Here is a 24,544-nt window from a genome sequence, read left to right on the forward strand (position 1 = left end):
ACCTAATCCTTCACTTTGCACATTTTCTCTGCTTCAGCAGTTTCTGTGCAACAGGGGACAATTCTTCACTCCACACAACCTGATGTCTGAACATACTCGGTGAAATACAACTAGGGGCAAATACTGTATTAAGTAATGATGTGGTCCAAATCTTATCCAACATCCTCTCAAATGTAACAGTAGTTGTCACTGCAGAATCTTACTTTATATCAAGCTAAACAACAGTTGCATCGACATGTCCCAAAAGTAATCATGACACATTTAAAATTTACAATCACTGTTAGAATCAAAAACATATTTTCAATTTGTAATTTATAGAAGTATGGCATGGTAGTTATCACTATTGCCTCACGGCACCAGGGACCCAGGTTCAATTTCAGCCTTGGGCGACTGTCTGTATGGAGTATGTACATTCTCCCCATGTCTGTGTGGGCTTCCTCTGGGTGCTCTGGTTTCCTCCCACTGTCCAAAGATGTGCAGATTAGGTGAATTGGCAATGCTAAATTGGCCATAATGTTCAGGGATGTGTTGGTTAGGTGCATTAGTCAGAGGTAAATATAGGGTCTGGGTGGACTACTCTTCAGAAGGTCGGTGTGGACTTATTGGGTCGAAGGGCCTGTTTCCACACTGTGTAAAGATTCTATGATCACAGTTCTGCAGTGCAAGAGGTTCTCGCGGACACTCTGCAGTACCAACAGACAAGGTTATTCGCTTCCTCTTTCTGTCATGCTTTCACACATGGCCCAACCTTTTGCCCCTGCCATCAAAACATGTGCTTTCTCCCTCATGCTTTAAATAAAGTAATTGGCAAAAGAACGACAACCAACATAAAGGAGAACCCTTTTACAATAAGCATTACACTTTGCCTAATGGTGGTGTAGGTCCATTTTTTTATATCAGTCACCTTCAATTAACCTAGTGCTGATAAAGACAAGCTTTATCAAAGCTTTTTGTTTTGTACTCATCAGGAGAATTCACAAGAATGCCAAGTTAAGAGGAAATCCATCATTTTTATACTGTTTAACAGGACAATGCTGATTGGCTGGCATTGGATTCTGACGTGGGGAATCAGAAAATTGTCTGGGAGAGAAGATTTGATAAGAGGAAGCTGGGGGCAGAGGAAACTTAACTTCTCTTGCTGAGACAACAGACTTTTTTGCAAGGTTTGTGAAGGTTTGTAGCTCAGGTTGAGGTTTAGGGTGTAGGTTTGCTCACTGAGCTGTAGGTTTGATATCCAGATGTTTCATTACCTGGCTAGGTAACATCATCAGTGGCGATCTCCAAGTGAAGCGAAGCTGTTGTCTCCTGCCAGGTAATGAAACGCCTGGATATCAAACCTACAGCTCAGCGAGCAAACCTACACCCCGAGACAACAGACTGAATGCTACTTCTATAGAATCCTAGAAGGCAGCCAAAGATTCTAGGGTAGTAATATAAGTTCAGTCCCATTAGTGTATGAATGCCTCAGAAGGTGAGAATATGCAAAGACTCTTGAATTGAAGTTGCTCATTTTGTTTGATCTATCTCCTATGATGGTGGGCTGCTAAGATTGCTATTATGTAGACTAGATGGATTATCCATGGGAAATGCAGATACAGGTGCTATAATAACTAATACATACAATGAAGCACCAACACTGTGCATTTCAATGGGCAGTGCAATATTTATGGGAGATTTAATGGAACTCAACTCTGCCTTGACCTCAGAATTGTGGAATAGCTGAAAATACGCATGTTTGCCGAGAATTGCCACAACACCTGCAATCTGATCTTTGGTAGATTGGCACAAGAATCAGCAAGCACCATCAGTCTTTTAGTGACTCTACCAATATGGCCATATATCCACTGTAATACCAAGTGTAAACTGGGCCAGCAAGACATACAACAGAACAGCAAAGATGCCAGTAAGTTGGACATCTTTCAGCAGCACTGTCTATGGAAGATGTTGGCATCACTTGAACACAGAACAGCGCTAGTGAAGAAGTGCTACACAGACAGGTCAGAAGCACCTACAGCTCATTATGAAGAGATAACTTAGACTGAAGGACATGTATTTTGCCTTTTGTATGCAAGACATGCCAATAAAATAGACACCACTAGATGGTCAAAAGCAACAAGCCAGTCAAAGAAGTCACATGAAAAACATTTAAGGAAAACCTTCAGGAGCTGGATACCACTTGGGCTGCAACGAAATTGTGATGCACTGGGGCCAGTTGTGGAGTCTTGCTGCTCACTGTCCTGCACGGAACCAGGACAACTCAGTCTAATTAAGTCTATTTTTATCTGTGTGACCTACTGAAGCACATATAAGCATCGAATCCCCACAATGCAGGAGGAGGCCATTCTGCCCATTAAATCCACACCGACTTTCTGAAGAGAATCCCATCCAGACTCATCCCCTACCCGATCTCTGTATCTGCATTTCCCATGGCTTATCTAGCCTGCACATCCCTAGACACTACCGGCAATTTAGCATGGCCAATCTTTGGACTGTGGGAGGAAGCCGGGGGTAACCCACAGACACGGGGAGAATGTGCAAACTCCACACAGATAGTCCCCCAACGGTGGAATCGAATCCAGGTCACTGGGGAACAAACTTTAGGAAAGATGTCAAGATCTTCAATGAGGGTGTAGAGAGGATTTACTGCAAAGGTCCTTCAGGTCAAATTATAAGGGATTTACTAAAGACTGGGCAGTTGTTTATCTTAGACTAGAAAGGTAAAGAGGAGACTTGAGGTGTTCAATATCACACATGGTTCTGATGGATTAACTTGGAGAAACTTTCCAAAGTATTTGTGGCTGGAGGACATGGATTTAAAGTCACTAGCAAAACAATCAAAGGTAACATGGAAAAGAATATTAATACACTAAGTTGTTGTAAAGGTAAATTCGTCATAGTCCCAGACAACCAAAAGGGTACTTCTCTCGTTAGATAGAGGGAGGTGACTGGTGATTAATTTATCCATTGTGATCTGGTGTACAATTGCCTGAAAGGTTGATGAAAGTGGATTCACTAATAACTTTAAAAAGGTAATTGAACAAATACTGGAAATGAAAAGAAAGGCAAAACTATGGGAAAAGGGCAGGGGAGTGATCTAATTGGATAGTTCATTCATCAAGACAGTACAGATATAGGGGTCAAAATAGCTTTCTGGGCTCCCAAGGTCTGCAAATTAATTTCAATTCTATTCATAAGCATCGTATTAGCGATACTGGCTATTTACTAAGTAAACAAATTTGACATATTGAGATAAATAAAATTCGGTTTAGTCAGATCCCACTTTACCCAAAAGTCGCAGTAATCCCATTCATTGGTTTATCATAAAATACAAAATAAATGACCCTCTGATTGAAATGCACCTTCTGATCAATATGGTATCGAACAGAGGACCTAGTAAACAAACCACAATTTTGGTGAGCAAGTCTAAGTTATGGCAAAGAGTGAAAATGAGTGAAGCTTCTAAATTTCAGAGTCATTACACACTTCTAAATGCACTCCTTTTTTGCCATTAAACAAAACATGGTGCATGTGGTTTGCAGTGATGAGATTGTGTAATTTAATTGCTTCAGAAGACAACAAACACCATCGATTCTCTTCACATAGCAGCAGGCAAGCTCCCAATAAATATACATTAATGTGATGTATTGTGTTGAAAATGGATTATATTGTCTGCATTAAGTGCCTTTCCCAACACATTTTTAGTGCAGTACAATAATAGCAAACAGCAGCATTTTTTCTTCATCACAATGAAGTTAGCATTAGCTCAGTGGTTGGATTCTCAGGTAGTCTCAAGCTGCTGACTCGCAAGTTCCACTTCACAGACTTCAGCACAGAATCAAGCCTCGCACTCCCAATCCAGCACTAATCATAATAATGTAAAAATTCAAGGAACAGAAGAAGTAGGCCATTTGAACATGCTACATCATTTAATATGAACACAGCCGAGTTACTGCAACAGATACAGATTCCTATATTATCTTTGTCTTGATGTCCTTATAGTCCAGAGTTGAAAAATGTGGTGCTGGAAAAACACAGCAGGCCAGGCAGCATCCGAGGAGCAGGAGAATCGACGTTTCGGGCATAAGCCCTTCTTCAGGAATGAGGCTGGTGTGCCAAGCGGGCTGAGATAAAAGGTAGGGGAAGGGAATTTGGGGGAGGGGCGCTGGGAATACGATAGGTGGAAGGAGGTGAGGGCAAGGGTGATAGGCCGGAGAGGGGGTGGGGGCGGAGAGGTCGGGAAGAAGATTGCAGGTCAAGAGGGCGGTGCTGAATCCGAGGGTTAGGATTGAGATAAGGTGGGGGGAGGGCAAATGAGGAAGCTGGAGAAATCTACATTCATCCCATGTGATTGGAGGGTTCCTAGGCGGAAGATGAGGCGCTCTTCCTCCAGGCGTCGTGTGGCCAGTGTCTGGCGATGGAGGCGGCCAAGGACCTGCACGTCCAGAAATGTACTGACCATAGTCTTGAGCATACTCAATAACTACACTTCCCTGGATGGAGAAATTTAAGACTCTCAACTTTATGAATGAAGAAATCTCCTCTCATCTTGCCCCTAAATTTCTTGCTATACTTGCATGCTACCTTTTTGTGATTCATGCAGATCTCACTCAGATCGCTCAGAAAATCAACACTTCCCAGTCCCTAAAAGTTAAAAATTATGCTGCTTTTCTAGTTTCCTTCCAAACTTATTTACTTCATAGAGCTCAATGAAATTAATCAAACACTATTTGCCATTAACAAATAGAGTCACAGTTGATTTTAAACAACACAGGTGGTCTTTCAGTCCATCATGTCTGCACCAGCTCTTCAAACAAACACTATAATCTAGTGCCAATCTTCTTTTTCCCCACACTTTTGCACATTATTTCTATCCAAATAATCAGTCCATGCCCTCTTGAATGCCTCCATTGATCTTGCCTCCAATACATTTCCAGGCAGCGCATTCCATACTCTAACTAATCCCTCTGTGAAATAGTCTCTCTCACATCACACTTGCTTCTTTTCCACATCACATTAAATCCGTGCCCTATCATTCTTGTTCCTTTTACAAATGGAACAGATCTCCTTAGTTACTCAATCCAGCCTGCGCATGATTTTGAAAACCTTACCAAATCTCCACCCAGTCCTTTTCTCAAGGAGAATAGCCCCAACTTTTTTAATCTATCCTCATAATTGAAGTTTCTCATTCCTAGAAGCACTTTTGTAAATCATTTCTACAATATCTCCAATGCATTCACGTCTGGCGCTCACAACTACACACAATACTCCAGCTGAGGGCCTTTGCAGGTTTGGAGAAACCGGTTCGAACCGGAATTCCAGTAACAAACATATTGGTTTGGACTCCATTTACCAACCTCTCAGAAACACAACCGGAAGTGATATCACCAACCACAGATCAAGACACACAAATAGCAAACAGGACAGAACACCAGCACTTCATCAGAGACTCACTGATAATGTTATCAAGCATGGTGACGAAATGTCTGAGAACAAACCTACCAGGTCAGCGAGCAAACTTACAACCTAATAAGTGCCTTGTACAAGTTCAACATCATCTCCTTGCTCTTGTAGTCTATGTCCTTATTAATAAAGCCAAGAACACAAAATATTTTATTAATTATTCTCTGCAGCTGTTCTGGCACCTGCAATGATTTATGCACTTATGCATCCAGGTGCCTCTGCTCCTGTCACCCCTTTAGAATTGCATCTCCTATTATAAATTGTCTTTGTGTTCTTCCAAATTCAGCCTCTCTGCATTGAACCTCATCTGCCAACTGCCACTCCACTGTCAATGTCCCCCTGGAGTTCTACAGTGTCCATCTCACGGGTTATAATTCTTCCAAATATTGTGTCATCTGCAAGCTTTGAAATCTAGATCCAGATTATTAATATATTATCCAGGAATATCTACTTACTCCAATCCTATTTTCTAGTGCTTGGCCGTAACCTTGTGTGCAATGGTGTTTCAAGTGCTTATCTAAATACTTCCTAGAGTGCTGGCTTTAATTTATTGATCAGTGTTTTCAAAGTTTTGAGTAGCTTTGTTTCAGATTGTTGTCTGTGAAAGAGTCCTACCAACCTGTTGTTTCCAGGTTTATCCTTCTTCACATTTTTGAACTTCCTCCCTTGTTCCTGAAACTGCCTGTAGGGTGTCAATAGACAACAGACAATGGGTGCAGGAGTAGGCCATTCTGCCCCTCGAGCCTGCACCACCATTCATCGTGATCATGGCTGATCACCTTCAATCAGTATCCTGTTCCTGCCTTACCTCCATAGCCCTTGATTCAACTATCCTTGAGAGCTCTATCCAACTCTTTCTTAAATGAATCCAGAGACTGGACCTCCACTGCCCTCTGGGACAGAGCATTCCACACAGCCACCACTCTCTAGGTGAAGACGTTTCTCCTCATCTCTGTCCTGCCTCCAGAGTGTCCAATCCTTTAATAATCTTATATGTCTCAATCAGATCCCCTCTCAGTCTTCTAAACTCAAGGGTACACAAGATAAGATAGTCCCGCCATTCCAGGAATTGACCTCGTGAACCTACGCTGCACTCCATCAATAGCCAGAATGTCTTTCCTCAAATTTGGAGATCAGAACTGCACACTATATTCCAGGTGTGGTCTCACCAGGGCCCTGTACAGCTGCAGAAGAACCTCTTTGCATCGACACTTGGATGGTGTACACCTGAACGGGAGGGGCACCAGTATCCTTGGGAGGAGGTTTGCTAGTGCTCTTGGGGGGGTGGTTTAAACTAACTCTGCAGGGGCATGGGAACCTAGACTGTAGCTTTAGGGTGCAGGACCTGGAGTGTAGGGAGGTTAGGAACATGGCATCAATCTCAAAGGAGGGTGCCAGTAAACAGGAAAGTGGCTTGAAGTGTGTATACTTCAATGCAAGAAGTATACGAAATAAGGTAGGTGAACTTGCAGTGTGGGTTGGTACCTGGGATTTCGATGTTGTGGCTATTACGGAGACATGGGTAGAACAGGGACAGGATTGGCTGTTGCAGGTTTCAGGTTTAAATGTTTTAGTAGGGTCAGAGGTGGGGGTAAAAGAGGGGGAGGTGTGGCATTGCTTGTCAAAGATAGTATTACAGCGGTGGAAAGGATGATGGATGAAGACTCGCCATCTGAGGTAATTTGGGCTGAGGTTAGGAATAGGAAAGGTGAGGTAACCCTGTTAGGAGTTTTCTACAGGCCTCCTAATAGTCCTAGAGATGTAGAAGAAAGGATTGCGAGGATGATTCAGGAGAAGAGTGAAAGTAATAGGGTGGTTGTTATGGGGGACTTTAACTTTCCAGATATTGACTGGGTAAGCTATAGCTCGAGTTCGTTAGATGGGTCGGTGTTTATCCAATGTGTGCAGGAGGGTTTCCTGACACAATATGTAGACAGGCCAACAAGAGGTGAGGCCATACTGGATTTGGTTCTGGGTAACGAACCAGGCCAGGTGTTAGAATTGGAGGTAGGTGAGCACTTTGGGGACAGTGACCACAATTCGGTGAGGGATTGTGTGCACTGCAGGGCAAGAATTATAGCTGGGGGCAGGGAAATTATGATGCAGTGAGGCACGACTTAGGATGCCTGGCTTGGAAAAGTAGGCTTCAAGACAAGGGCGTAATTGATATGTGGAGCTTGTTCAAGGAGCAACTATTGAGTGTCCTTGATAAGTATGTACCTGTCAGGCAGGGAGGAAAGGGTTGTGTGAGGGAGCCGTGGTTTAATAAGGAATTGGAATCCCTTGTTAAAGGGAAGAGGGCGGCTATGTAAAGATGAGGTGTGAAGGTTCAATTGGGGCGATTGAGAGTTAAGGTAGCCAGGAAGGATCTGAAGAGAGAGCTAAGGAGGGGACATGAAAAGTCCTGAGTTGGTAGGATTAGGGAAAACCCAAAGGCTTTCTATAGGTATGTCAGGAATAAAAGAATGACTAGGGTAAAATAGGTCCAGTCAAGGATAGTAGTGGGAAGTTGCGTATGGAGGCTGAAGAGATTGGGGAGACACTGAATGAATACTTTTCATCAGTATTCACTCAGGTACAGGACATTGTTGCCGATGTGAATACTGAGTCACAATTAATTAGAATGGATGGCTTTGAGGTATGTAGGGAAGAGGTGTTGGAAATTCTGGAAAGGGTGAAAATAGATAAGTCCCCTGGGCCTGATGGCATTTATCCTAGGATTCTCTGGGAAGCAAGGGAGGAGATTGCAGAGCCATTGGCCTTGATGTTTATGTCCTCGTTGTCTACAGGAATAGTGCCAGAAGACTGGAGGATAGCAAATGTGGTTCCCTTGTTCAAGAAGGGGAGTAGGGATAACCCTAGTAACTATAGGCCGGTGAGTCTCACTTCTGTTGTGGGCAAAGTCTTAGAGAGAATTGTAAGGGATAGGATTTATGAACATCTGGATAGGAATAATGTGATCAAGGATAGTCAGCATGGTTTTGTGAAGGGCAGGTTGTGCCTCACAAACCTTATTGAATTCTTTGAGAAGTGACTAAGGAGGTGGATGAGGGTAAAGTGGTAGATGTGGTGTATATGGATTTTAGTAAGGCGTTTGATAAGGTTCCCCATGGTAGGCTACTGCAAAAAAACGGAGGTATGGCATTGAGGTTTGGATTAGGAATTGGCTGGCTGGAAGACGACACAGGGTAGTAGTTGATGGTAAAGGTTCATCTTGGAGTGCAGTTACTAGCGGTGTTCCGCAAGGATCTGTTTTGGGACCATTGCTGTTTGCCATTGTTATAAATGACCTCGAGGAGGGGCTGGAAGGTTGGGTGAGCAAGTTTGCGGATGATACGAAAGTTGGTGGAGTTGTTGACAGTGAGGAAGGATGTGCCAGGTTACAGCGGGATATAGATAAGCTGCAGAACTGGGCAGAAAGGTGGCAAATGGAGTTCAATGTAGCTAAGTGTGAGGTGATTCACTTTGGTAAGAGTAACAAAAAGATGGGGTACTGGGCTAATGGTCGGATACTTGGTAGTGTGGATGAGCAGAGGGATCTTGGTGTCCACGTACACAGATCTCTGAAAGTTGCCACCCAGATAAATAGTGCGGTGAAGAAGGCATATGGCGTACTGGCTTTTATTGGTAGAGGAATTGAGTTCCGGAGTCCTGAGGTCATGTTGCAGTTGTATAAGACTCTGGTGCGGCCGCATCTGGAGTATTCTGTGCAGTTTTGGTTGCCATACTATAGAAAAGATGTGGAGGCACTGGAACGGGTGCAGAGGTTTACCAGGATGTTGCCTGGTATGGTAGGAAGATCATATGAGGAAAGGCTCAGGCACTTGGGACTGTTTTCATTGGAGAAAAGAAGGTTTAGGGGTGACTTGATAGAGGTGTACAAGATGATTAGGGGTTTAGATAGGGTTGACCATGAGAACCTTTTTCCATGTATGAAGTCAGCTATTACGAGGGGGCATAGCTTTAAATTAAGGGGTGGTAGGTTTAGGACAGATGTTAGAGGTAGATTCTTTACTCAGCGAGATGTGAGTTCATGGAATGCCCTGCCAGTAGCAGTGGTGGACTCTCCCTCTTTATGGGCATTTAAACGGGCATTGGATAGGCATATGGAGGATAGTGGGCTAGTGTAGTTTAGGTAGGCTTGGATCAGCACAACATCGAGGGCCAAAGGGCCTGTACTGCGCTATATTTTTTTCTATGTTTCTATGTTTCTACAGTCAATCCCTCTTGTTATGAAGGCCAGCACGCTATTAGCTTTCTTCACTACCTGCTGTACCTGCATGCTGGCTTTCATTGACTGGTGTACAAGAACACCCAGATCTCTTTGTACTGCCCCTTTACCTAACTTGACTCCATTTAGGTAGTAATCTGCTTTCCTGTTCTTGCCACCAAAGTGGATAACCATACAATTATCCACTTTAAACTGCACCTGCCATTCATCTGTCCACTCACCTAACCTTTCCAGGTCACCCTGTAATCTCCTAACATCCTCCTCACATTTCACCCTGCCACCCAGCTTTGTATCATCAGCAAATTTGCTAATGTTACTATTAATACCACCTTCTATATCATTAATATATATTGTAAAAAGCTGCGGTCCCAGCACTGATCCCTGCGGTACCCCACTGGTCACTGCCTGCTATTCATCACTACTCTTTGTTCCTGTCAGCCAACCAATTTTCAATCCAAGTCAGTACTTTGCCCCCAATACCATGTGCCCTAACTTTGCTCACTAACCTCCTATGTGGGACTTTATCAAAGGCTTTCTGAAAGTCCAGGTACACTACATCCACTGGATTTCCCTTGTCCATCTTCAGAGTTACATCAAAAAGTTCCAGAAGATTAGTCAAGCATGACTTCCCCTTCATAAATCTATACTGACTCTGACCTATCCTGTTACTGCTATCCAGAGGTGTCGTAATTTCATCCTTTATAATTGACTCTAGCATCTTTCCCACCACTGAGGTCAGACTAACTGGTCTATAATTTCCTGCTTTCTCTCCTGCTCCTTTCTTAAAAAGTGGTACAACATTAGCCACCCTCCAATCCGAAGGAACTGACCCTGAATCTATCAAACTCTGGAAAATAATCACCAACGCATCCCGAGCCACCTCCTTCAGTACTGTGGGATGTAGACCATCAGGCCCCAGGGACTTATCAACCTTCAGACCTAACAGTCTCTCCAACACCAATTCCTGGCAAATATAAATTCCCTTAAGTTCAGGTCGTTCAGCCACTGTTACCTCAGGGAGATTGCTTGTGTCTTCCCCAGTGAACACAGATCTGACGTACCAATTCAACTCTTCTGCCATTTCTTTGTTCCCCATAACGTATTCCCCTGTTTGTCTTTAAGGGCCCAATTTTATTCTTAACTATTCATTCCCATTTCACATACCTAAAAAAGCTTTTACTATCCTCCTTTATATTTTTTGGCCAGTTTACCTTTGTACCTCATTTTTTCTCTGCGTATTTCCTTCTTAGTAATCCTCTGTTGTTCTTTAAAAGCTTCCCAGTCCTCCATTTTCCCACTTATCTTTGCTATGTTATACTTTTTCTCTTTTGACTTTATATGTTTCTCAACTTCCCTCGTCAGCCACAGCCACCTCTACCTCCTCATAGGATCTTTCTTCCTTTTTGGAATGAACTGATCCTGCATCTTCTGCATTATACCCAGAAATATCTGCCATTGTTCCTCCACTGTCATCCCTGCTAAGGTATTGCACCATTGAACTTTGGCCAGCTCTTTCCTCATAGCTCCATAGTTCCCTTTATTCAACTGAAATATTGTCACTACCGATTGTACCCTCTCCTTTTCAAATTGCAGATCGAAGTTTATTGTATTATGGTCAATCCTTTTCTTACCTATAGCATTGGTTCCAAACAGACCACAACCTCTCTCTGTTCTCCTACTTCTAAGAAAATGGTCCATATGCATTCAGTGATGACCATTTCATTTGCACCAGAAAGGAAACACACGATACAAGAAAAACTGTCAAAGTTCTGCTCTTTCTGCAATCTTTTCTACATGATGCCACAGATGTGCTCCAGACCCCTAAGCCCGCATCAGTCCCCCCGGACTAAAAACCAGGGAGAAAAGTGCAACACTCCTGGGAATAACTTTGCTCATTTTATGGGTTTTTTTTGGGGGGGGGGGGGGGAAGAAAGAGAGGACAGAGTTAAGTAACTTCCCAGTGCCTACCTTTCATCATTTACTTTGAATTTGGTTCCCATTAGAACTCTCAACAGTAAGCAACAATTAAAATTGAATCCTTGTGACACAATGAATCATCTTAATTGGTGCATCTGACATATCTGCAGTGCCATGCTCAGTGAAGATGTGTCATGTTCCTTATTTTTAAGATACAATTTTTATTCAGTATGGACTCTGTTCCATTTAACCTTAAAAAATGCTGAAAAGATAGCTGCTGAAATTCAGCTGACATGGCTTGCATATACAAGAACTAACTCCCAATTTGGAAAATCATTAAAATATAAATTTTGTAGTGGAGTCCCAATCCCATTTGAAAGGGCATTCTGGATACAAAATCAATGAACTTGCAACTTTTATTGTCTGGACATTTACAGAAACTAAATTATCATAATCCTCCAGACTCCATATTTATGAACATGAAACTCAGCAAATGGAGATATGGAGAAACCAGTTTACCACAAACCGGCTGAATGGCTACCATATATCCCCAAATAGTGAGCAATGGCTTCTAACTTTGAATCATTTGTGTGGATCACAATAGTACTGATCATGTATTCACAAGGTCAAAACTAAGTTCAAGTAAGGCAACAGATTATTCTAAGCAGCAGCCCAGGATAATTCATTCTGGAAAGCAAGAGGACACAATAACCACCCTCCAGCCTAATAGAACCATACCTAATATTGTCAATCAACCAAGGTGGTGAAAGAGGTGCTTTTTCTCCTCTCCACCTACAAAACAGTATCTCTTTTTTTCTGAAAGAACTGAGCCACAACTTTGAAAACCCAGAGACTTCCAACTTCCATTCAACTTTAAAGAGGATATCATCTAGAACTCGGCGGCACGGTGGCTCAGTGGTTAGCACTGCTGCCTCACAGCACCAGGGACCCAGGTTCAATTCCAGCCTCAGGAAACTGTGCAAACTCTACATAAACATTCTCCCCGTGTCTGCGTGGGTTTCCTCCCACAATCCAAAGAGGTGCCGGTCAGGAGAACTGGCCATGCTAAATTGCCCACAGTGTTAGGTGCATTAGTCAGAGGGAATTGGATCAGGGTGGCTTACTCTTCAGAGGGTCAGTGTGGACTTGTTGGGCCAAATGGCCTGTATCCACACTGTAGGTAATCTAATCTAAACTGAAATGCTTTCACTTTAAAAGACTTATTTAAATAGTCTTAATATTCTATTAATAATGTAAGTTTATCTGTAATCTGCAAGATTTAACATTTATTGTGTGCAGGTGTCTCTATGTTTGAGAGAGTATGGTCTATTTACAATCAGAGTTCAGTGTGAATAAATTTTCATCTTTTCTTCTGATTTAAACTTACCAGAAAAGCTCTTTATGCTTAACCTTTAAAGTCACAACATTCATTTTAAAGAAAAGGAGTAATGTTAACCCACCCTCACATTGGGTCCATAATAATAGGGCAAGGAAAGTCAAAGACATACAAGATATACCCAACTTCTTGAGCTGTTAGGATTGAGTGAAATTTTGTTTTATTTCGGTTCAATGCTCAAAGATTCCCATTGAGGCTGTATCCTACGGTTTCTGAATACTGACATCAATGCCCCTCCCTTCTCAGACAATAATTTAAGTTTAATTCCCATTGCAGTGTCCCCACCCTGTATGCATTCGGCATTTGTCTGTCAACTCTATCAATGACTTTCCACACACTTACTCATTCTCCCCCACTATGTAGATAATTAATCCAAGGCTATATACAATCAATCAGAGTACAACATTGGGATAAAAGGACTTCTGTGGCGCAGTGATAGAATCCCTACTTCTGGGACAGAAAGCTCGAGTCCCCATGTCCTGGAGTCACAACATTGAGATAATAATCAACAATCAAGGATGGGAAAATCAGCTGTTTTCCCTAGACATGAGAACTGAATAATTCTCAATTAGAATACCATCTACTAAGCCTGTCTGACCTCATAAATGTCTATAATCAAGTGTGGAAGAGATGAGTGGAATCATAATTCAGCAAGGAGTTGGCATTTTTAGAAAACAGACAGCAATGAAGTGGGATAGGGTATGAAGAAACATTACATTCCATGCATTCATAATTAGAACCTGATCTCCTTTCACATCAATCTTGCTGCAAGGCTATTTTAATGACAAACATTGTCAAGAGTCACTTGAGACAACTTGACTTCCATTTCACTGATGAGTGGGGTTTATTACAGTGTGACAAGTTCACATAAATGTTGTCCATTATAAAACTGGAGAAAATAATTTATAATTTAGAACATATGGCATTTAAAATAGAGCTTGAATTAAGTCAACACATTCTGATCTAATTATTCCTTACTCTCTAACCCCAGTTCACCTCTAAATTATATCTAGTCTTAATTCCATGGGTGATCAACTGGCAAGTTAATTAATTAACTGCTTGCAATGAAGATGTAACATCACAGATGGCTGTTTTAAATGGGATTCCATATTAAGTGGGTTCATGGCATCTGTCATGAGTGAGTTGAAGTGATGATTGTTGACTGGTTTCTTCAATCAGTATGTACCTAATTCTTCCTCAGCATCACTATCTGCTGTAGCTTACTTAACACCAGGCAGGAAAAGAGTGTCACATCCATGCCTACAGAATATCAAGGAGCAGTAATAACACTTTTTAAAACAAGGTACCAAACCATTACCAATCTCAGACAGAAATGCCGGGTAGATGCAGCAAATACTGACTTCAGTCAAAGTGAAATGCTCATTTGGACAGCCACTGCAGCCAAATGGCCAAATTGCTTCCTTCTGCACTGGAATAATGCTGTGATTCTGTGAATATTAGGTCCTTTCTAATTGGTCCTCACATCAGTATTATACCCAGACACAAGTTGCAAATTCCATAACTATGTAGCACAGAGCCATGGCCAGAGCTATTCAAAGTGCGACACCTCTAATTACACGCTAGATAATTTACACTTACGCATTAAGCAGCTAAACACAGCAAACCATCTCTGAAATATGGAGCAATGCATCTCGCTCCTTTCCATCTTTCTTCAGGTACCTTCTTTGTACTTTTCTCTTTGGGTTGTGGGATTTCTTAGAACTCTCGTGTTGGAAGAAAAAGCTACAGAAACAGATATCCATATTTCTGAGAAACTGAAAGACCTCAGAACTTTAATAGACAGCTATTGCTGGTCCATGAATGTTGTGATAAGCCCTCCTCCATTGTAAGGCCTGCAATCTTCAGGTCAGTGAAACAAAAAAAAAGTGAGAGAGAGAGAGAAATTCCAAAAATTACTTGTAACTTTACACACAGAGCAGACTGTGATTGTCAGACAAGAGGTTACAATTTCCAGCAAGAGACTTCTGTTGAATGACAGACATAGCCATCACACATGCAGAGACACCAGAAAAACAACAACAGACTGACTCGTCACAACAACAGACTGACTCGTCACAACAACAGACTGACTCATCACAACAACAGACTGACTCATCACAACAACAGACTGACTCATCACAACAACAGACTGACTCATCACAACAACAGACTGACTCGTCACAACAACAGACTGACTCGTCACAACAACAGACTGACTCATCACAACAACAGACTGACTCATCACAACAACAGACTGACTCATCACAACAACAGACTGACTCATCACAACAACAGACTGACTCATCACAACAACAGACTGACAGAACTGAACTGCCTCTGCATCTTGAACACTCCATCTACTGGGATTAATGCAATACAAAGTATACTGTTCTGCATAATGGATGTTGTTCACATGGTGATCATGGTTTAATTGTGTGCTGCAGAGCTACTGATGATCCTCGAGTAAGTTTGTCCAGCCCAGCCACAGAGATCACAGGTTTGCTTTTCTCTGCTTAACACTCAATGACAGAGTTGGCCACATCGAGGTCTTAATGCATTTCCGGTCAGTGATTGGTATGGCTGCAATAGACCTGAAAATACCATAGGACCACATGCATCTGGCTAATCTCAAAGATCAAGAGAAATCTAAGTTATTTCTCCCTCTTCAAGCTCCTGATCATTTTCAAATGCTAACATTGATCCAACTTCCTCTTGAATTGTTTCCAGAGACAGTCTGCTCCAAACATTTATGATCCTCCACACGAAGTACATAAATTCAACCTTACTATCACCTGTTCCCTGCAGAATGAGAATCTACACCCTACAGTTTGAGGTTCTGGCATCATTTATGTGAATTCAGTCACACTGCACCCACAGCATTCGGGAAATGTCAATGAAATTTTATCACAAATGCTCCCATCTTCCTGAGCTTCCAGTGCTCTTCTCTCAACTCTGTCAATGGTTATGGCTTCCCTATTGTAAGCCCATATTCAAAATTACACACATCTCTACATCAGGTCAAATAGTGTCCCACACAAGCTGATAATTACCCCTTTTCACTACACTGACTATCTTCTAGCCATATTCCTTGTTCTTACATAAAGCGCTTGCTAAAACTCAAGTAAGACAGCTGTTCAACTGCCACTGTCATGTTAATATTTGACCTCCCTCCCACAATGCCTTACATAATTAGCCCACTTGATTTCAAATGTTTTATTTTGCTCCCTTTTTCCAGATTGCCCTCAAACATTTTACTGATTACAGAATATAAGGCTCCCTGACTTAGAGTCTTTGATACCAACAGTAGCACTTCGCCTCTGAGGTACAAGATTCCAGGTCAAGTTCCTCATGAGGGTTTAAGAGCACAAACATCTATATTAATACTCCAGAATTGTGTCAAGGGAGTGTTGCACTGCTGGAGGTGGCATTTTGCAGATGTGTCATTAAACTCAGGCCTATCTGCCCACTTGGTGGATCCAAAAGATCCTATGTCCCTGTTTGGAGAAGTAACAGGGAGTTACCAACTGGTCAATGTCTATCTCTCAATCATCACCACAAAACCTAGATTATTTGGTCATCATGTTACTGTTCCGAGAGATTTTGCTATGTGCAAATTAGCTGTCATATTTCTTATATCAAAACAATGACTACACTTTAAAAGTACTTCAATGGCTATAGAGCCCTTTTGAGATCAGTGGTTGGCATGAAAGGTGCTACATAAATGCAAGTCTTGTTTTTCTTTCACAGCTAGCGAAACAGGTTCTGTTGTAATAATGCTCAATTAATTGAACATTTGCCTCTGAAGCAGAAGGCTGTGGCTCAAGCATCACTTCAGAGACTAACAAATTCAAGCTGAAATTTCAGTGAAATACTGGTGCCATCTCTTGCATAAGTTGTCAAACCACAATGCTATCTGTGATCTCAGATTGATGTAATGGATCCCACAGCACTACTTTGAAGAAGGAGCAGGAGAGTCCTCCACTAGGTTCTAGACAATCACACCAGCCACTCAAACAGAACGAGCATGTTACCTTGCCGAGCTGTTGGTGCACACTCAGGTTGTACATCATGATAGCACCATCCAGAATTTCTAGTAAAGATTTCTCGGTGATCAGGTGATCTGGTTCATCAGGGGGACGCCCTAACAACAGGCCATCATTTCCATGGCTTCCTTCAACTGTAAGAGAAGCAAAGTATCATTATGCATCAGATTGTAACAGTCTGCAAATAACCACACAGTTCAAACAGCTTTATGAGGATCACTCACAATGTAATTCTGCCACTGCCGTGTTACTGCAGGCTGAACAGATGAAACTATAATCAGAACCAGGCACTCATATGATTAGTATCAAATTAACACTTCATGATTTACAACCAAAGTCATCGCACAATAGAACTAACAGTCACCAATGGAGATCTTGGTAGGCTTAGGGTTACATGTACCATCATATAACACTATTTAGCTTCACTTGACAAAAATGTAGAAATTGAGAACAGAGTAAATACAACACGCTAAGCCTCTGTCTGAGTCTTTCAAATCTCATAACTGGGAGAACATGCTATCTTCAAGCTAAAAGGAAGTGGTGTTGATAATATGTCCAGTTTGCAGTCTTATCCAGAAATCATTACTACTGTGCACTTGTACTGTTGTGTATCAAGAAGTGGGGCAATTGACTAAATGTAATCGATGGAGAAATTAAGGACTGCAGATCCTGGAGAGTCAGGATCAAACAGGGTGGCGCTGGAATACCACAGCAGGTCAGGCAGAATCTGAAGAGCAGGAGAGTTGACATTTCAGGCATGAGCCCTTCATCGAGAACGTGGGGCTGATGCCCGAAATGTCGACTCTCCTGCTCCTCTGATGCTGCCTGATCTGCTGTGCTTTTCCAGTGCCACCCTTTTCAATAAATGCAACCTACACTGAAGAGTTAACTTTGTAAAGTTTGTAATCTTATGACTTTAGATTTATAGCCTTGGGTATGGGTAGTGCAGCAGAAAGATGGAAACATTCAGTCTGAAGTTAAAGTATCCATCTCTTTCCCTCTCTTCCTTTGCAGTGGGAGAAATAGTTTTGAAAAATCCCAGCAGCCAAGTACTCTACAACACATGCAAAATAAGCTTCAACCTTGAGAGAGAGAGAAACTGGAAAATTAATAATGGAAAACAGGGAAATGGCAGATGAATTGGATACCTTACATCTAACTTCCCGTACAGGATGCAAATAATATTCCAGAAATAACTGTACTATATTATGAAAGGGAGTGAGAAACTTGTAACAAGTACAATCACCATGGAAAATATAAATAAAATTATTAGAATGAAAATCCTGATAAGTCCTCAAGCCTTGATGGACTTTACAGAACATGGGACATTACAGCGTTGTACAGGCCCTTTGGCCCTCGATGTTGTGCCGCCCTGTGAAACCAATCCGAAGCCCATCTAACCTACACTATTCCATTCTTGCCCATATGCCTACCTAATGACCAGTCAATTGCCTTTAACGTTGGCAAGTCTACTACTGTTGGAGATAATGCATTCCATGCCCCTACTGCTCTGAGTAGAGAAACTACTTCTGACATCTGTACTATATCACCCTCAATTTAAAGCTATGTCTCCTCGTGCTAGCCATCACCATCCTAGGAAAAAAGCTCTCACTGTTCACCCAACCTAACCCTCTGATTATTTTGTATGTCTCAGTTAAGTCACCTCTCAACCTTTTTCTCTCGAACGAAAACAGCGTCAAGTCACTCAATCTTTCCTTGTAAGAGCTTCTCTCCTTACCAGGCAACATTTTAGTAAATCTCCTCTGAACCCTTTCGAAAGCTTCCACATGCTTCCCATAATGCAGCGCACGGAAAACTCCAAGTGTGGCTGCACCAGAGTTTTGTACAGCGGCAGCATGGCCGCATGGTTCCAAAACTCGATCCCTTGGAAGTTTCTCTTAGGGTGATAAAATAAGTAGTTGCTGAGGTTGTAGATGCATTGGTCTTAATTTTAACACTCCCTAGATACTGCAAAGATCCCATCAGATCGGAAAATTCTTCGGGAGAGTTTAAACTAATTCAGCAGGGGGATGGGAACATAAATTGTATTCTGAGGGTTGAGAGTGGCGAGGTCAGAAATAAGGTTTCAAGATCGGTGGAGTTCTACTCCAACGCCAGAAGCATCCAGAACAAGGTGAGTGAACTTGCAGCATGGGTTGGTACCTGGGATTTCGATGTTGTGGCCATTTCAGAGACATGGCTAGAGGAAGGACAGGAATATTTGTTGCAGGTTCTGGGGTTTAGATGTTTCAGTAAGAACAGAGAAGATGGTAAAAGAGGGGGAGGTGTGGCATTGTTAGTCAAGGACAGTATTATGGAGGCAGAAAGGACATTTGAGGACTCATCTACTGAGGTAGTATGGGCTGAGGTTAGAAACAGGAAAGGAGAGGTCACCCTGTTGACAGTTTTCTATAGGCCTCCGAATAGTTCCAGCAATGTCGAGGAAAGGATAGCAAAGATAATTCTGGATAGAATCTGGAGTAACAGGGTTATCATGGGGGTTTTAACTTTCCAAATATTGACTGGAAATACTAAAGTTCAAGTACTTTAGATGGGTCTGTTTGTGTCCAATGTGAGCAGGAGGGTTTCTTGAAACAGTGTGTAGACAAGCCAACAAAGGGTGAGGCCACATTAGATTTGGTACTGGGTAATTAGATTTGAAGGTAGGTGAGCATTTTCGTTATGTTTACTTTAACGATGGAAAGGGGTAGGTATATACCGAAGGGCAACAGTTGTAGCTGGGGAAAAGGCAATCATGATGCGATTAGGCAAGATTTAGGATGCATAAGATGGCGAAGGAAACTGCAGGGGATGGGCACTGCTGAAATGTGGAGCTCATTCAAGGAACAGTTACTGCGTGTCTTTGATAAGTATGTACCAGTCAGGCAGGAAGAAAATGCTCCAGCAAAGGAGCTGTAGTTTACTAAAGAAGTTGAATCTCTTGTCAAGAGGAAGAAGGCGGCTTATGTTGGAATGATAACGTGAAGGCTCAGTTAGGGCGCTTGAGAGTTACAAGTTAGCCAAGAAAGACCTAAAGAGAGAGCTAAGAGCCAGGAGGGGAAATGACAGGTCGTTGGCAGATAGGATCAAGGAAAACCCTAAAGCTTTCTGTAGGTATGTCAGGAATAAAAGAATGACTAGAGCAAGATTAGGATCAGTCAAGGACAGTAGTGGGACGTTGTGTGTGGAGATAGGGAAAGTGGATGAGGGTAATGCTGTTGATGTAGTGTATATGGATTTCAGTAAGGCGTTTGATAAGGTTACCCACGGAAGGCGGGGATTGAGAACGATTTAGCATTTTGGATCAGAAATTGGCTTGCTGAAAGAAAACAGAGAGTGGTGGTTGATGGGAAAGGTTCATCCTGGAGTTCAGTTGCTAGTGTACTGCAAGGATCTGTTTTGGGTCCACTGCTGTTTGTTATTTTTATAAATGACCTGGATGAGGATATAGAAGGACGGGTTAGTAAATTTGCAGATAACACTAAGGTCGCTACAGTTGTGGATTGTGCCAAAGGATGTTGTAGGTTACAGAGGGACAGAGCTGGCTGAGAGGTGGCAAATGGAGTTTAATGTGGAAAAGTGTGAGGTGATTCACTTTGGAAGGAGCAACAGGAACAAAGAGTACTGGGCTAATGATAAGATTCTTAGTAAAGTAGATGAGCAGAGAGATCTTGGTGTCCATGTACATAGACCTCTGAAAGTTGCCACCCAGGTTGATAGGGTTGTTAAGAAGGCATCCGGTATGTAAGCTTTTCTTTGTAGAGAGACTAAGTTTCGGAGCCATGAGGCCATAGTGCAGCTGTCCAAAACTCTGGTGCGGCCGCGCTCGGAGTATTGTGTACAGTTCTGGTAATCGCATTATAAGAAGAATGTGGAAGTGGTGGAAAGGGTTCAGAGGAGATTTACTAGGATGTTGCCTGGTATGGAGGGAAGCTCTTACGAGGAAAGGCTGAGGGACTTGAGGCTTTTTGCGTTAGAGAGAAGGTTGAGAAGTGACTTAATAGATAGGGTGGACAGTGGGAGCCGTTTTCCTCATATCCTGATGGCAACATGGAGGGGACATAGCTTTAAAGTGAGGGGTGATAGATATAGGACAGATGTCAGAAGTAGACAGGAAGGAGACAGAAATCAAGAAACTACAAGCTGGTTAGCCTAATATCTGTCATTTAAAAAATGTTGGAATCTACGTCCTTGACTGTTACTGAAGCTGTGTTCATTTGGGCAAGAGGGGAGTATTCCATCATACTCCTGGGTTGTGCCTTTGTAGATGGTGTACAGGCTTTCGGGAGTCATAGGCTAGGAATCCTACAGTGTCACACTGTTGTTAGTGGGTACTCAGTGACAATAAGGCGGTTCAATGTCAAGGAGCAATAGCTATATTCTATCTTGTGGGAAATTATCACTGCCTGGCACTTGTGTCATGCTGTGCAATTGATATTGTGTTATCTTAGGAAAGGTTAGACAGGGTACACCTGTATTCACAGCAGTTCAGAAGAAAGAGGAGATCTTATTGAAACATAAAAGATTCTGTGGAGACTGGACAGGGTGGAAAATGAAGGGAAGTTTCTCCTTGTGGGTAGAGATTGCAACGAAGGGAAACAGATTGAAAATATGGAAAAGATGGCGATTAAAGGACTTTTTTTTTCCTCTTGGCGGGTCACGAGTCCTTGGAAATCTCTCCCCAAAAAACCGTGGAGACGGGGTCATTGAATATAGTAAGGCAGAGGTAGAATAATCCCCTTACTAGCTAAGAATCTAAGGTTAGGAGAGGGGTAGATGGGAATGTGCAACTGAGGCCACAATCAGATCAGGCATATTATTAATGAATACTTGAGCAGACTGAGGTTGAATGACCATATGATTTGGATTCTGGATTAGTGGTGCTGGAAGAGCACAGCAGAACAGACAGCATCCGAGGAGCAATAAAATCGACAAAAGCCCTTCATCAGGAATAAAGGCAGAGAGCCTGAAGGGTGGAGAGATAAGCTAGAGGAGGGTGGGGGTGGGGAGAAAGTAGCAGAGTACCGTGGGTGGCACTGTGGCACAGTGGTTAGCACTGCTGCCTCACAGCGCCGGAGACCCGGGTTCAATTCCCGCCTCAGGCAACTAACTGTGCGGAGTTTGCACGTTCTCCCCGTGTCTGCGTGGGTTTCCTCCGGGTGCTCCGGTTTCCTCCCACAGTCCAAAAGATGTGCAGGTCAGGTGAACTGGCCATGCTAAATTGCCTGTAGTGTTAGGTAAGGGGTAAATGTATGGGGGGGTTGCGCTTCGGCAGGTCGGTGTGGACTTGTTGGGCCAAAGGGCCTGTTTCCACACTGTAATCTAATCCAATCTCATCTAATAGGTGAGTGGGAGAGGGGATGAAAGTGATAGGTCAAGGAGGAGGGTGGAGTGGATAGGTGGAAAAGGTGATAGGCAGGTAGGACAAGTCATGGGAACAGTGCTGAGCCGGAAGATTGGCAGTGGGAGAGGGACTCCCTGAGATTCTTGTAGAGAGAGGAGGAAAACTTCTTCAAGGCAGGCATCCTTGCAAGAGGATTCGCAGTAGGGTTAAAATCAACGAGGTAAAAACAATGACTGCAGATGCGGAGCAGAAGTAGGCCATTCTGGCCATCAGGGAGGAGAAAGTGAGGACTGCAGATGCTGGAGATCAGAGCTGAAAATGTGTTGCTGGAAAAGCGCAGCAGGTCAGGCAGCATCCAAGGAATAGGAGAATCGACGTTTCGGGCATAAGCCCTTCATTCCTGAAGAAGGGCTTATGCACGAAACGTCGATTCTCCTGTTCTTTGGATACTGCCTGACCTGCTGCGCTTTTCCAGCAACACATTTTCAGCTCCATTCTGGCCATCAGGTCCGTTCCATCATTCAATGAGATCTTGGCTGATCTGTTAATTCCCAACTCCACTGCGTTGGAATGTTAATTCTTGAATGTATCCTTCAGCATGCTAGACACTATGAGCTCAAGCCTTGGACAAAATAGAGAAGGTCGTCTGCCAGCTTAAGAACAGAGTGATATAGATAAGCTGCAGAGCTGGGCTGAGAGGTGGCAAATGGAGTTTAATGCAGAAAAGGCTGCAGGAGCAAATGGTATTCCTGCTGAGGCACTGACTCCCTTACAGATTAAAAATCTTCCAACCTTAGCTTTGAATATACCTGACTCAGCCTTGACAGCTCTCTGCAGTAAAGAACTTCACAGAGTCACTACCCTTTGAAAGAAGAAATATTTCATCTTGTCTTAAACCAGTGACAGATTATGCCCTCTGGTTCTAGATTCTCACCCAAGGATAAATAATCTCTCTGCCTCTATCCCTCTATGCTAAGACTCTTATTTTTCACTAAGTCTAGTTCTACTTATAATTTATAGATTTGTATTGTCAAAGCACAAGGAAAAGCTGATATTAATACCAAATTAGGCCATATTAGCTTAGCAGTGGTGCACCACTGAACCCAAAGGTTTCCTCAATGTGTTAAACTATTGCTGGTTACCTCATTAACGTGTGGCTGTTAGGCACAAGGTGAATCAGAAGCTGCACACCTCTTTTTTTAAAATCAACCCTATTTTTCAACCCCTATAAGTGTCAGAAGTCATGTAATACCAGGTTGTAGTCCAACAGGTTTATCTGAAATCACAAGCTTTCAGGGCACTGCTCCTTTCTCAACGTCTTCCCTGACAAAGGAGCAACGTTCCAAAATCTTGTGGTTTCAAATAAACCAGATGGATTAGAACCTGGGTGTTGTGTGACTTCTGACTTTGTCCATCCCAGTCCAACACTAGCACCTCCACATCATGGCTACCATTGACACCTGTAAGAGTTTCAATCACATGGAATTTGTGGATAGTTTAATGTTGGAAACTTCTCTATGCTGGTTTCTTTGCTCGATTTTTGCCAGCAATGCTACATCAGAACTCCCAACAGACTGATCCTTAACCACTTTTGGCAAATCCTGCTGCAGGAAGAAACACCTTTCACAATTCCACCTGGGTCCATGCATCGTTTGCGTCTCTAGTTGATGAAGGAGGGCCTGTGCTCACTTCCTGAAGAACTGCATGCCAGGAAAAGTGTTAAGCACCATTCGCAGTCCTTCAGTGACTGAAGGCGTTTGTACCTGCATTCAGCATCAACTGGCAACAATCAGGCAAGTACAAAAAATGGCAAATGCTTGGCAACGACCAGATTCAACAAGAAACTGACCACCTCCCCTTGACAGTCAATGGCATTACCATCAGCTCTGAATTCCTTATCACCAATCTGCTGGGGATTTCATCATCATTGCTACAAACATTGGATTTTGCAGTGAGTAACTCATCTCATATCTTCCCAAAGCCTGTATGTCATCGAAAAGTCATACCTTTCCCTTTTGTTCTTTACTCCTCTATATTCCCGTCCTTATCATAGAATCCCTACAGTATGGGAACAGGCTATTTGGCCCAACAAGTCCACACTGACCCTCCAAAGAGTATGCAACCCAGATCCATTCCCCTACCCTATTACTCTA

General features: G+C 42.7%; 1 protein-coding gene across 3 annotated transcripts in view; it reads right to left on the minus strand.

Annotated features, from left to right (window-relative positions):
• Positions 1 to 24,544, minus strand: part of rnf123 (ring finger protein 123) — a 390,439-nt gene that overhangs the window by 227,011 nt on the left and 138,884 nt on the right. For all 3 annotated transcript variants that reach the window (XM_087994538.1, XM_087994539.1, XM_087994537.1), the window contains exon 24: positions 17,036 to 17,181. In XM_087994538.1, coding sequence (XP_087850664.1) covers positions 17,036 to 17,181 — 146 coding nt within the window. The remainder of the gene's footprint in view (positions 1 to 17,035; positions 17,182 to 24,544) is intronic.

This window comes from Chiloscyllium plagiosum, unplaced genomic scaffold, assembly GCF_037043375.1.
Source record: "Chiloscyllium plagiosum isolate Xiang-an unplaced genomic scaffold, Cpla_swu_hap1 HiC_scaffold_14, whole genome shotgun sequence".
Taxonomy (NCBI): domain Eukaryota; kingdom Metazoa; phylum Chordata; class Chondrichthyes; order Orectolobiformes; family Hemiscylliidae; genus Chiloscyllium; species Chiloscyllium plagiosum.